General features: G+C 40.5%; 1 protein-coding gene across 1 annotated transcript in view; it reads left to right on the forward strand.

Annotated features, from left to right (window-relative positions):
- Positions 1 to 12896, forward strand: part of RORB (RAR related orphan receptor B) — a 56796-nt gene that overhangs the window by 23425 nt on the left and 20475 nt on the right. The window contains exons 5-6 of the mRNA XM_047096103.1: positions 11217 to 11338; positions 12737 to 12869. Of these exons, the coding sequence (XP_046952059.1) occupies positions 11217 to 11338; positions 12737 to 12869 (255 nt within the window). The remainder of the gene's footprint in view (positions 1 to 11216; positions 11339 to 12736; positions 12870 to 12896) is intronic.

Consider the following 12896-nt stretch of genomic DNA (forward strand, 5'->3'; position numbering starts at 1 on the left):
AGGATAACCAGAGGCAGCTGAAAAAGAAGGTGGCAACCAATCTCCAAATGCCCCAAGTTTAGGTACATTCAACGTAAAGGATGAAATGCTGTACAGACATAGCTTCAAGGTAAATCCACCTGTCCTAGCCAGACCTAGCCAGATCACCTTGGTCAGGTCTTACTCGACTCCTCTGAAATTTTAACACCCCTTTGTTCTTTGCCACCTACAGGAGAGGCTGCTATTTCTGGAATCCTGCTTTCTATCTTAAAAGAAATTTCCTGAGTATGGGGACTGGGCTAATCAACTCCATATGTCACATTTCTGGGATCTCTACCGTGGTCACACTATTGTATTGACCAGTCTGTAGCCATGCATTATTCTAGAGTGTCCTAGGATCAGGGAACTATAGTTCTTTTCTAGGGTCATTCAAATCCATATCCTTCTAGATTTTCTTCAATAACCTCACAAAGATGATCTAAAATCACCCACTGATATGTTGCACCCACTTTAGTATCATGCTCAGTGCAGCAATTCTCCACAACTGGAGTAAATGGCATAATGGATACAAAAGTACTTTGTGACCAGCAAGGCTCTATAAAGAAATATAAATATGGCTTACATTATAAGCAATACAAAGACATACATGCAATTCAGGTATTTGTACATGAATGCATATTAGTCCCTACATGCTTGTACCCCCACTAATACAGCTTTCCTAATGTGCTAGCATTCGCTAGGTGAGGTAATTATTCCAACTCACCTTTTCGAATTTCAGTTGAAAATGTGCAAAATTGAGGCGCCTGGGTGGCTCACTCGGTCAAGCGTCCGACTTCAGCTCAGGTCATGATTTCACAGTTGGTGGGTTCGAGCCCCACGTCAGGCTCTGTGCTGACAGCTCAGAGCCTGGAGCCTGCTTCAGATTCTGTGTCTCCCTCTCTCTCCGCCCCTCCCCTGCTCACACTCTGTGTCTCTCTGTCTCTCAAAAATAAACAAACATTAAATTTTTTTTTACAAAAGTGCGCAAAATTGATCTTCCTCAGTGGACTTTTCCTAGAGATATGAGTTTGGGATTAATTTTTGATTCAGAATTCAGAACATCATAAGAAAACTCTAAAATCCACCAGCCAATCAATCAGTCAATCAATAAATATTGAGAAGCTGCCAGAAAACCAATTCCACTTTATATACTCAATTTCAAAAGCCATAGTAGATATGAAATATTCCACAGTAAGGAAGAGGAAAGGAGAGAGAGATTCTGCCTATGGCTTGTGGAGGGAGGAAATGTCTATGCTTATAAGGTAGCCTCTGAAATAGCCCCCATGTCAGAAGAGCGTTTCAGGTCATTGAGAGCTTTGACACTGGCTCTTGGTGAGAGCCCTGAGTTGCTTTTCCACTGACTGGAGTGGATATGTACCACTTTCACCATAGTCTCAAGCACCTATTTTGGGAAGAACTGGTTAAGGTTAACCATGTGTTCCACATGGGCCATGGAACACAGACATGGCATTTGATGGCCAGGTGACTGGAGGTGAATACACTCGGGTTTTGTTGGCAGAAGATACAACCAACTTCAGAGGCTCTCCTGCTCAACAGGTACAGGATTTACCTCTGTGATGTTCACAAATGTGGGGAGATCTGTTGGAAGTGTTCCAAGCTGGAAAGACTTTTTGTTTGTTTGTTTTACTTTATTATTGCTTTGCTTTTATTTTAGGATATAAACTTTTTCCTGTGACAAAATGCCTTCAACGCTGAGGAGAAAAAATTTTGCTCTTTAAATTTGAGTCACATTTGTAAGACTCATTGTGGAACTGCTCTGTGGTTTTCAGACAGGTTTGTCGTAGGACGATTTGGTGCTAGATGACTTAGAAAAAACTTATTTTAAAACACTAGTCAATTAAAGGCCTTATTTAAGTAATCAAGTTACTTTTAAAATTTTAGATTAAATGTTTGAAAATGTAAAAGTTACCTCCAAAGATTTCCTCTGAATTAGTTTTTCCTTAAGGTCAGAAGTACATTGACTAAAGGGGAGGAGGAGGAAATTAACGGTCAATCCAGGGCACCTGGGTGGCTCAGTCAGTTAAGCGTCCAACTCTTTTTTTTTTTTCTAATATTTATTTATTTATTTTGAGAGAGAGAGAGAAAGAGAGAGAGTGAGAGGAGGGGAGGGGCAGAGAGAGAGGGAGACACAGAATCCAAAGCAGGCTCCAGGCTCTGAGCTGTCAGCACAGAGCCCAAACTCAGGGCTCAAACTCACAAACCTGAGTTTGATCATGACCTGAGCCAAAGTTGGATGCTTAACCGACTGAGCCACCTACGCGCCCCAAGCATCCAACTCTTAAATTTTTTATTTTTTATTTTTTAACATTTATTCATTTTTTTGATAGAGAGAGACAGATTGTGAGTGGGGGCCGAAGCAAGCTGCAGGCTCTGAACTGACAGCACAGAGCCCAACACAGGGCTCGAACTCACGGACCGTGAGAGCATGACCTGAGCTGAAGTCAGATGCTTAACCGACTGAGCCACCCAGGTGCCCCCCCGCCAAGCATCCAATTCTTGATTTGATTTTGGCTCAGGTCATGATCTCACAGTTAGCGAGTTGGAGGCTTGCGTTGGGCTCCGTGCTGACAGTGCGGAGCCTGCTTGGGATTCTCTCTCTCTCAAAAATAAATAAATAAACTTTAAAATTAATTACCTAACGGTCAATCCGTATGCCAACAAAATCCAAATAGAAAAAGTCAATCCTAATGATGGCCCTGAGCAGTTTTCATAATTAGGTTTTCATCATTTGTGACCCACTAATTGTCCTTTGGGTAGGGTATGGAGGTGCAGTTTTTTTCAAGAGAGCAGGGAAGGATTTTAATGGGCTCTGACTTACCTTGTTCTTGTTTGTTCCATCTGAGACTCTTCAAATGCTTTTCAGACTGTGAGCTGTACCCTCACTGTCTGTAACTCTGAAAGACTTCCCCTTATGAATCAAAACAAAGAGAAATTCCCACGTAGCCCCTCAGACTCAAGTCGCCATGCTTCACACAGCCCTTAGAAGATGTCTCTGCTGCTAAATCCTTCTGTAGATAGAAAATCAAACCCAAAGACACTAAGACTCTAAGATATTAAGTGACGTCCCAAAGGGCACAAAGGAGAAGTCTAAAGGGGTCCATATTGGCTTCTGCTGTTTTACAAGACAGCTCCCTTAGAACTCATCAACTCTAGGACATTGAAGTAAGTTGATGTCTTCTGATTGTTCTTTGAAGGAGATCTTTCACTGTGAAAGTTAACTTTGAAATGTAATGTTTTCATAATAGACTCTTTATCAATTTTATCAGCTAGTTTGAAGAAAAGAAACTATAATTTCCCCCCAAGTTAGACATATACCATCGCAATAAAACAAAACACTTGGCGATTCCAAACACCTTTCCATTATTAAATTATTAAGAAAGCCGCCCCTTGATGGTTCATTTCTTTTGCTGCTTGTGATGCTTTTTTCATTTGGTTTTAACACAAATGCTGGATAAATTCTTTCAGTTTTTCTTTATGCTTTAGATTGTGCTTCCTTTCCTTCTATTAAAATGCTCTTACCTGAGCCTCCCGAAATTTGAGAAAATATTAGCCATTTTATTAACCATCCATTCATTCAGTCTTTGCTCAGATATTACTATTACTTATCTGATTTTTTCATTGTTTTTCTCTATGTTCCTATTTTGTTGAACTGTGTGGATCACCTTTTCATCATTTTTTATAGTTAAGGACATCATCTCTTATTTTGCTAATGTATTTTTTTCTGAAGAACTCTACGAACATTTTGGTTTCAGTCCACATGAAGTACAAATCTGTTATACCAGTTTTTGATAAAATAATTGGCAATAGAATTTGTATGAAAAGGAGACCAGAAGCTCTCTTAATTCACTGGTGAGGGAGTAATGGTGGTTAGACGGTGAAAGTGAGCCAACAAAGGGACTGTGGGTTATTTATGCCCCAGCTCCTTCTTAAAAGAATTTGAGAAACTTAAATGCTAAAAATATACTACTTTCCTGTCGAGGCTATGCGTCACTAATAGGTGGCTGTTTTAATTAAGCTTAAAGGTTGTTGATGTTTTTATGCTGACAGCACAATTCTATTTATGCTAGAAAAACAATAATCACTAAGTAGAGATGAGAAAAACCAGAAAGGTCTTAAAATTGACATTGTCCTCTCTGACACTGTCTCCTAGTGCATCCTAACCAGTACACTTGTTCTATTTAATGACAGAAAATGTACAAAACTAGCGGTCTATGGTCAAAAAGCAAAATGCACGCTTGGTTAAATGTTTCACTTTTCAACCAGTTGTTCTAATATATTATAGTCACTGCCTCGGAGTGTGGATTCTGAGGAATCGTGATATCCCAAAAACCTAACACAGGCACTTAAAACTCGCCTTGAGCAAGTCCGTAGAGATATCCTGGCATTCATTCAAAGTAAATCCCCTAAGAATTCCACTTTCACACTAGTAGTACAAACGAAACAGAGAATTGAGTGGTTCTCTAGATCCTTAAGGCAAGTGATAAATTAAAAATTCATTAATCATTTTGATGGAGGCTGAGATACAGTATTTTAGGGAGGATACTTCCAAGTTTAAAAGAAATCTCTTGTGGAAGAAAATGAATAGAGGGTATAGTTCACCAAGAAGAAGCTGTACTTTCTCATAAAAAAAAAAAAAAAGGAGGGGGAGGAGAAAAAATTAGGAAGTTCAGATGCAACCCCCTCTAGTCCTATATATAGCGTGGAGTCTCAGCTTTCTCGCCTTGGTACAGTTGGGCCACGGTGCTCTTGGTAATAACACTGAAAGCAGCAGTTTTTAAAGATATACTCAACTTTCCCCGCTCCCAGGATGTGGGATTCTAATGAAACCACCTGTGTAATCCGTGTCAGAGATGCTGCAGCCTTTGGAGAGCACCGTTTGCTGAAATGTCTAGTGAGGGCTAAAATAAGCCCCTTTGGTGGAAAAAAACCCGCTGAGTGGTTGAAATCAGAGTTGCAGAAGGTCACTTGCTATTTTAAAAGCTGCAAGCTGGTCCTCATTTTGTAGCATCACAGTTATAAACAAGAAATTGTCACCTTGCTTGTCAGTTTATGTATTTCTCGCTGAAATAGACACACGTAGCCTTTTTTTCTGCAGAGAATTAATTAATTTGGACGACTTGTTTCCAAACTGCTTTGCTGTGCGGAGCAGTATATATGAAAAACTATTTTTCGTGTATTTCTTTAAGGGTTACTTCCAAATATTATTTTTGGCATTGTGCTATGATTAGCTTTTTAAAATTTTTTTAATGTTTATTTTACTTTTGAGAGAGAGAGAGCAAGCGCACATGCAAGTGGGAGAGGGGCAGAGAGAGGGAGACACAGAATCTGAAGCAGGCTCCAAGTGATCCGCACAGAGCCTGACATACAGCTCAAACTTGTGAACTGTGAGATCATGACCCGAGCCGAAGTCGGACGCTTAACCGACTGAGGCACCCAGGCACCCCTTTCTTTTTTTTTTTTTTAATGTTTTAATTTTGTTTAATGTTTATTTATTTTTGAGAGAGAGAGAGACAGAATGTGAGCAGGGGAGGGGCAGAGAGAGGGAAACAGAATCTGAAGCAGGCTCCAGGCTCTGAGCTGTCATCACAGAGCCCGACTTGGGGCTCAAACTCACGGACTCGAGATCATGACCTGAGCCAAAGTCAGACACTTAATGGACTGAGCCACCCAAGAGCTCCAATGTTATGATTGATCTTTAAAACTCCCTTTACCTTTGTGAACTTTATCATATGCATCTCAACCATCTCTAAATGCTTTAAGGAAAGACTTCCTTCCTACTTTTTTGATTTATTCAACAGATCATGATGAAGATTGATGTGGATGGGGGAGAGGTGCGCACAGAGACTAGGGAGCCAACTCACTTCTGGAATTATTTAGATACAGTCCATTTGGAAATGGAAGAAAGAGGTTAGCTCCAGCCCCAGGGTTCTGTAATTTTTGCACACACCACTGAGAATTACCGTCAATTTTATTCCAGCTTTCTCTGCAAAATTTTAATTTTTCTCTTCTTATCGCCCACATCATAAGTGGATTTAAGATTACCCCTAAGAGTTCCAGAGAAGTGTGACAATTTTAAAAATATTTTTTTTAGAATTTTTTCATCAACGATGGTAATTTGCTTATATCTGTTACTTTCTTTATTATTTTATTTTTTTATATCGGTTACTTTATTGGGGGACAATTGGCATACAAAAATCTGTTCCTATTATTAAATATGCAACTCAGTGAGTTTGGAGATACGTGTACCAAAATCTGTGCCATAAACATTTCCCTATAACAGTTATTTTAAAGATTTCTAGGATGACTCCTACACTTGACTCAGATGTTGTTATTTCTATCTCATAAAGAAAATTACTTAATATGTGAAGTTACCAACTCTATTAGTCGCTTATAAGTCTTTTGTGCCAACAAGCCTTCCTTCAAGAAAAGTAGCAGGGTCAAAGTCAAAAAACAAACAGCCATTTTATGGGGGGGGGCGGTGGCAGGGGTAGAGAGAAAGTGAGAGCAAGCCATTTTTTCATACAATTTATAAACAGAAAATAAGGATCATAGACTTGATATTAACCTGTAATTACACACCTAGTTTTTCCTTGCCAGCATCTATGTTTGCATTTCACCTCACCAGGATCGAAAAGAAGTGACTGAGCATATAAAATTGTTTTTTTCTCATTCCTTGACATCGTTTTATAAACTAGCAAAGCAGCTTGCGTACTCTCAGTGAGCGAGACAAACCACTATCTCACTGAACATGTACAGAACACATATACAATCTTAACTCCTGAGAAAATGTAGCTGCGTGTTCCTATCCACTTTCGAAATATCTAGCCTCATCCCTGATATCAGGAAGAGCAGAGGGTAGAGTTCATGGACATTGCTTCTCAGGGCGGGAAACTTTCCCCTTTCCCAGTCACCTGCGCCATACTGCTGTCGAACCCCTCATCCCAGCACCGTGCGGGCGGGCTCTGTCTTTAACATGTGCCATCCAGGGCCCACGCTGGTTAAAGAATCCGACGAGAACTGGGCCCCAACAAGCAACTGCAATCCAAGTCCGGGAAACGGATGAAGGGTGTGCGATTGCCCAGAAAGATTCTCTGTCCTCTACTCTTTTACCTCAGTCTCTTTGTCTGGGCTTCTCATGTGGTCGGTCCCTGGAGAGGACTGCGTTTACTATTACCTTTTCTGTTTTTCCAGGCAAGGACTCTTGAAAGTTCCTTTGGCTCCTAGCAGGAACTTTGTATACTGTGTTCTTTGTCTCTCCCTTTGTCCCCTTCCTCTTAAATCCTTCTCCCCTTTTCACAACCACAGACTCTCAGTCCAGGCAGACCATCTCCTCTAATGGCCATGCATCTTTCTCATCGACAGAACGCGCCCTCGGGCCCTGCTCCCGTGGGACCAAGTCTAGCTTTACCCTGTGTTTTATTGACCTGAGCCTTGAGAGGGCCGTCAGGTTTTGCATGTGGCTTGCCTCTGCATGGCAGACCCATGGAACAAAGTGGGGAAGGGCTGTCCTGCAGCTGCCACTACTGTGTCTTTACTGTCGCTGATAGTTATAAATCTTATGTCAAACAGAGATTTGCCTTCTATTTCTCGCCACAAGGGCAGGGGAAATAATAGCGCACGTTCGATGTTTGACCTCAAAGCCATCGTGCGTGCTTAGGCTTTAAGATGTCACGGTTCGAGGGGCACCTGGGTGGCTCAGTCGATAAGCGTCCGACTTCAACTCAGGTCATGATCTCACGGTTCGTGATTTCGAGCCCCGCATCGGGCTCTGTGCTGACAGCTCAGAGCCTAGAGCCTGCCTCGGATTCTGTGTCTCCCTCTCTCTCTCTGCTCCTCCCCCACTCACACTCTGTCTCTCTCTCAAAAATAAATAAACGTTAAAAAAAAAAAAAAAGATCTCACGGTGACGGTACAGAGCAAGTTACGTAATACAGTACAGAGCCTGCTTGGGATTCTCTTTCTCCCTCTCTCTCTCTGTCCCACCCGTGCTTGCACGCACACTCTCTCTCTCTCAAAATAAATTAAAAAATAAAAAAAGATTTTTGAACAAAGGATCAGTATAAGCTTTCTAAAATCCTTGTGAAATAAAGCAGAAAATGGAAGAGTGGGTGGGTGGGTGGATGGATGGACGGATGGATAGATGGACATTTTCAATATTACCTTTATTAACTCAACATTGGTTGAGCACCTTCCATATTTAATGTTCTCTCCACCCCCTCTCAGCCACATCTTCTGGTCCTGTACATAATATTTCAGAACTGTCTTGAATCCAGAACCTCCTCGTATCTTGCTTGAATGATCACCAACCCTGATTAATCTCACATACTCCCTAATGCCACTTCATCTTTCTGCCATGGCCAAGGTCACCTTTGTAAGACAAAAAACTGACCGTGTCGTTCTCCTGCTTCACAGCTTCTACTAGCTCCCCGTTGCCTAAAGTTAAAATCCAGATTCCTCGGCGTGCCTTACTCAGCTGTCGGATCTCTAGTGACAATTTCCTTGCCTGGTCTCATTTCTCCCCATCTCTCCATGCACTCTGTGCCGTAAGCACGATAGTGTTCTTGCCGGGAAAGACAACCTGATTTCAAAACACCACTTGCTAGCTCTATAAAAATGGATCTAAAGTCACTCCCTCATTCCCTCAGTAAGAGGGAAATTGGTTGTAAAAGGTAAGGACTGTAAGGACATGACATGTAATATGAGAAATTATCTAGCTCCTAACTAGCTTTCTATCTGTACCTTTGTAATATCACTCCCTCTACCTGAGGTATACCTATCTCTTCTCCATGTGACAAACCTCTCCTCAGACCCAGATCAACAGGCATCTTCTCTGTGGTTATATTCCAGCCTCCTCCAGACTGAGTTAGATACATTCTTATTTGAGCTCCCTCAATAACTCAAGGGCATTTATTATATCATGATATGATAGGACATGATATGATATGATATGATATGATATGATATGATATGATGATACAATATGATATGATATGATATGATACATGATATTGTAAGATCCTTTTAAAAAAAGAGACAACATCCTTTTTTAAAAAAAAATCTATACTTTATAACCTGGTTCATAATAGCCTTTCAAAAAATATTTGTTGAACGAGTATATGAAGTCACTTGTGCTGGGCTCTACAGTCCAGCTCTTGAAGAATTCATACAACCTCGAAGGGTAAGAAACAAACAGATCCAAACAAATAACCACAGTGCAAGTCTGAGCGGAATAAGAGCTCTGGAGGTAGAATCAAGTGTAACAGCCGCCGACCCCTCTACCAAAGGGCCAGGGGAGGAGGGAAACCTTCACCAGAAATGGACATCTGAGCTGAGTCCTAAAGCCTGTGTGTGGATTTAACTTCCAATTTTGCCTTAACCTGTCCATGTATTTATTATGCCCACTCCTTCCTCCTTATGCCCTACACCCCCAAGCTTTCGTGGCAGAAGGCTAGAGAATTTTTAAACCTTGGCCAGTAGTTCCCAGGAGATGCCATAAAGGAACAGATAAAGAGTTTTTCATAATGCAATTTTGAGTGGCAGCTGTAGTTTTGCTTATAAACCCTGAAGCCTGTAAATTACTGACAAATCAGCATATCTTTGAAGATGAAAACAGACTACACCAAGAAGATAAAGGTTTGAAAACTAGAAAGCCATAGAAATCTTATGTTTTCATTATATACTGACTGAGAAATAGATATGTTTTTTTTTAGCTTCTAAGTAATTAGACTGCCCAAGTGAAATTGAAAAATGATGAACCATGACATCTATTTTAATATGATGTATAAAGTAATTCCTGCCCTTTTTTTTTTAACAACATAGGAGGATATTCAATAAAATTTGCATATAGGATTTTTTAAAGAAAGGATTTTAGAATATGATAAGCGATGAAAGTCTAGAAATGCTAAATGAGGAACCCAATAGAGCATGACTATAATCCTAAGTTAGCATTTTGTAGCATCTTCTACATCTAGCACTTGATGGTTCTGATTGAGAAACTCTAGTAAACATTGAAATGGCTTCCTTCAGTAGCACTGACTCCAAAATTAAATACCTCTGTTTTGTGCCAATTGGAGTCATCGCATTGCTTCCCTGATGACAAATTCTACAGAATGTCCTAATAATGATAATTATGAGTACCATTTATTCAGTGTTTGTAATATGCCAGGCAGTGCGCTCTACAAGATTTTTTATTTTTGGAAAGTTCATTAGAGGTGCAAGCTTCCATTTTTTTATTCTCTACATCACCAAAGCTCAATATATTTCATACCACATATACCAGAAGCTTAGCGAGGTAAAAGGAAGGTACTTACAAGCACTGCTTTGAGAGTTATCCTGGAGAAATGAAATATGGCTATTTAGAAAGAACAGAAATTGCATTTGAAATGGCATGACCTAAAACACTAGAAAAAATCTATTTCTCTATTAGCCAAGAACAGTTATCAGGCAGACAATGTGGTCATCTTCCTTTCTACTCAGGCCCCCCAGACAGAATCCCTGTGTCCTTTGGTTTCCCAAGATGTCACCTTCTTCAAAGAGCTGGGGGGATTTTGAGGGAACCTCCTCACAGCTGTATCTAACTTCAGGGAACTCGCTGCAGATTTTTGAGAAATCTGCCGTGTCTGGTTCTGTTGCTCAATTTCCATACCTCCAAATCCAGAATGTTCAATATTGAAAGTTTAATACCAAATACAACTCATTTGAGGTAAACAGCCCCCAAAGACTTGATTGTGTTTGTTCCTGCTTTTTTGTGAATGTAATCCTTTTCTCTTTTTAACCTTTTTAAAGAAAAGCTCTAGTGATTCTAAAGATATTTTAAAGTCTTTGGACCATACATGTCAAGACCGTTAGTGGAATTTTAGGCCACAGAGTAGGAAACATGGTCGTTTGTATTTATTTTTAAAATAATTATTTGAACACTCTACAACTCATAAGCCCTCAGATTTGTGACCAAAAGGGGGAAGTAAAGGCAGTAAATTTTGATTAAAAGACTGAAAATTGGGAGGAAAAAAAAAGGACAACAGTTTGGAGATTGTTAGATAGAGAGTAAGTAGTGTTAAAGACAGTCGAGTACAACTGAAGGGTCTCCAAAGGTATTCCGGTGGTAAACGTGAAGCGCTTGTTTCTTTGCAGAGCGAGAATGTATTCACGAGCCCTCAAACTGACATTCTTTCCCACAGATCGAATTGCACAGAACATCATTAAGTCCCACCTGGAGACGTGTCAGTACACCACGGAGGAGCTGCACCAGCTGGCATGGCAGACCCACACCTACGAGGAAATTAAAGCCTATCAGAGCAAGGTACTCTGGGAAACTATGACAATGTTTCTCCCTGTGATGTCTCTATTTCCGGCTTCTCACTCAGCGTTATTGACATTTGGGGCTGGATAAGCCTTTGTGTAGGGACTTGTCCTGCACGCTGTAGGATGGTTAGCATCATCCCTCGTCTCTACCCACTAGATGCCAGTAGCAACCCCCTCACACACACAGTTGTCACAAGCAGGTGTCTCCAAATGTTCCCTGGAAGGCAAAACCGCCCCAATTAAAAAAAAAAAAAAAACACCACTGCCCTATTTAAGTGACCAGGGAGACTGTGCCCACATCAGATGACTTTAGAACCTTTTCACGGTGGCTTCCTGGGGCCAGGCAAGGAAGAGACACGATTGAGAAACTATAGCAGTAATAATAGTTGTAAATCTATACTACAAAGATATGCAATAAAGCACCTTTAATGTTTCTCTTGCCCTACGTGTTTAAAAGGGCCAAAGGAAAAAAAAAAAAAAGACAACTCACCTCATCTTATTACCATTATTCTTTTGATTGCTACTTTGTCCATTAGAGAAGTTTTTAAGAGAAGGAATTTGCTGCTGTTATATATTCACGTTACTTTCCTGTGGGGTTGATAGCCACAGTTACAAGATCTACTAGTAAATGACTGGTATTATCATTTTATTTTAAATAAAATATATAAGTGTGTCTATATCTGAACATATGATTACAAAATACTGATTTTTCTCCACGGGAACAATCATATCTTACCCCTTTTATGTAAATAAGGAAACAAAAGCATAGGTATTGTTATGGTCAATAAAAAGCAGAATCAATACACTTGGATTTATGTTTCCAGTTCCGAAGAAAATAACCCCAGGATCAAAATACATTTCTGAGATTCTATATTACTTGAGAGTGATTTGATTTGAGGTCTTTTCCCGTGAAATTCTTTTTATACCAAAAAAGCAACCTCCGTAAGTTCTGGGAAAAGAACACAACGTAAAAATCTTACAGACACTGTGTGTCTGCTAGGCACACATAAAAGTGACCGTACAGAAGCCTGGGAATGAAATCACTAGTCCTCAGTGCAGAAGTTTGTTTTCACAAAACGGACTAAGAGCCTGAGTTTGTTTAGGTGAGCAGAAGGAGGAGAAAGAGAGTAAAGAAACTGTACATATCTATCTTTACATATTATTGCAGTGTTTCCATTATTTCGGTCTCAGTACATTGACATTTGTGCCGTAGCAAGGCTCAAACAGGGCAAAACAGTCTGTTCGAAAATACTGTCTTCCTCTTTGGAAGGAATGGGGTAGAGTCCCACCTTGGGCCCCAAGTGACGGGTGAGCTCCAGGAGGGAAACCCTGAATGTTGCATTGACTCTCCACGTTGCTTTTGCTCCATGTACGTTGTGTGTCTCGTCTCTTGAAGTCCAGGGAAGCACTATGGCAGCAATGCGCCATCCAGATCACTCACGCCATCCAGTACGTGGTAGAGTTTGCAAAGCGGATAACGGGCTTCATGGAGCTCTGTCAAAATGATCAGATTCTACTTCTGAAGTCAGGTAAGCGAGGAGAAGATTCATGGGTGG

The sequence above is a fragment of the Lynx rufus genome, unplaced genomic scaffold, assembly GCF_022079265.1.
Source record: "Lynx rufus isolate CCGP_SWC_20201006 ecotype Redwood Valley unplaced genomic scaffold, mLynRuf1.p SCAF_10, whole genome shotgun sequence".
In the NCBI taxonomy this organism is placed as follows: Eukaryota; Metazoa; Chordata; class Mammalia; order Carnivora; family Felidae; genus Lynx; species Lynx rufus.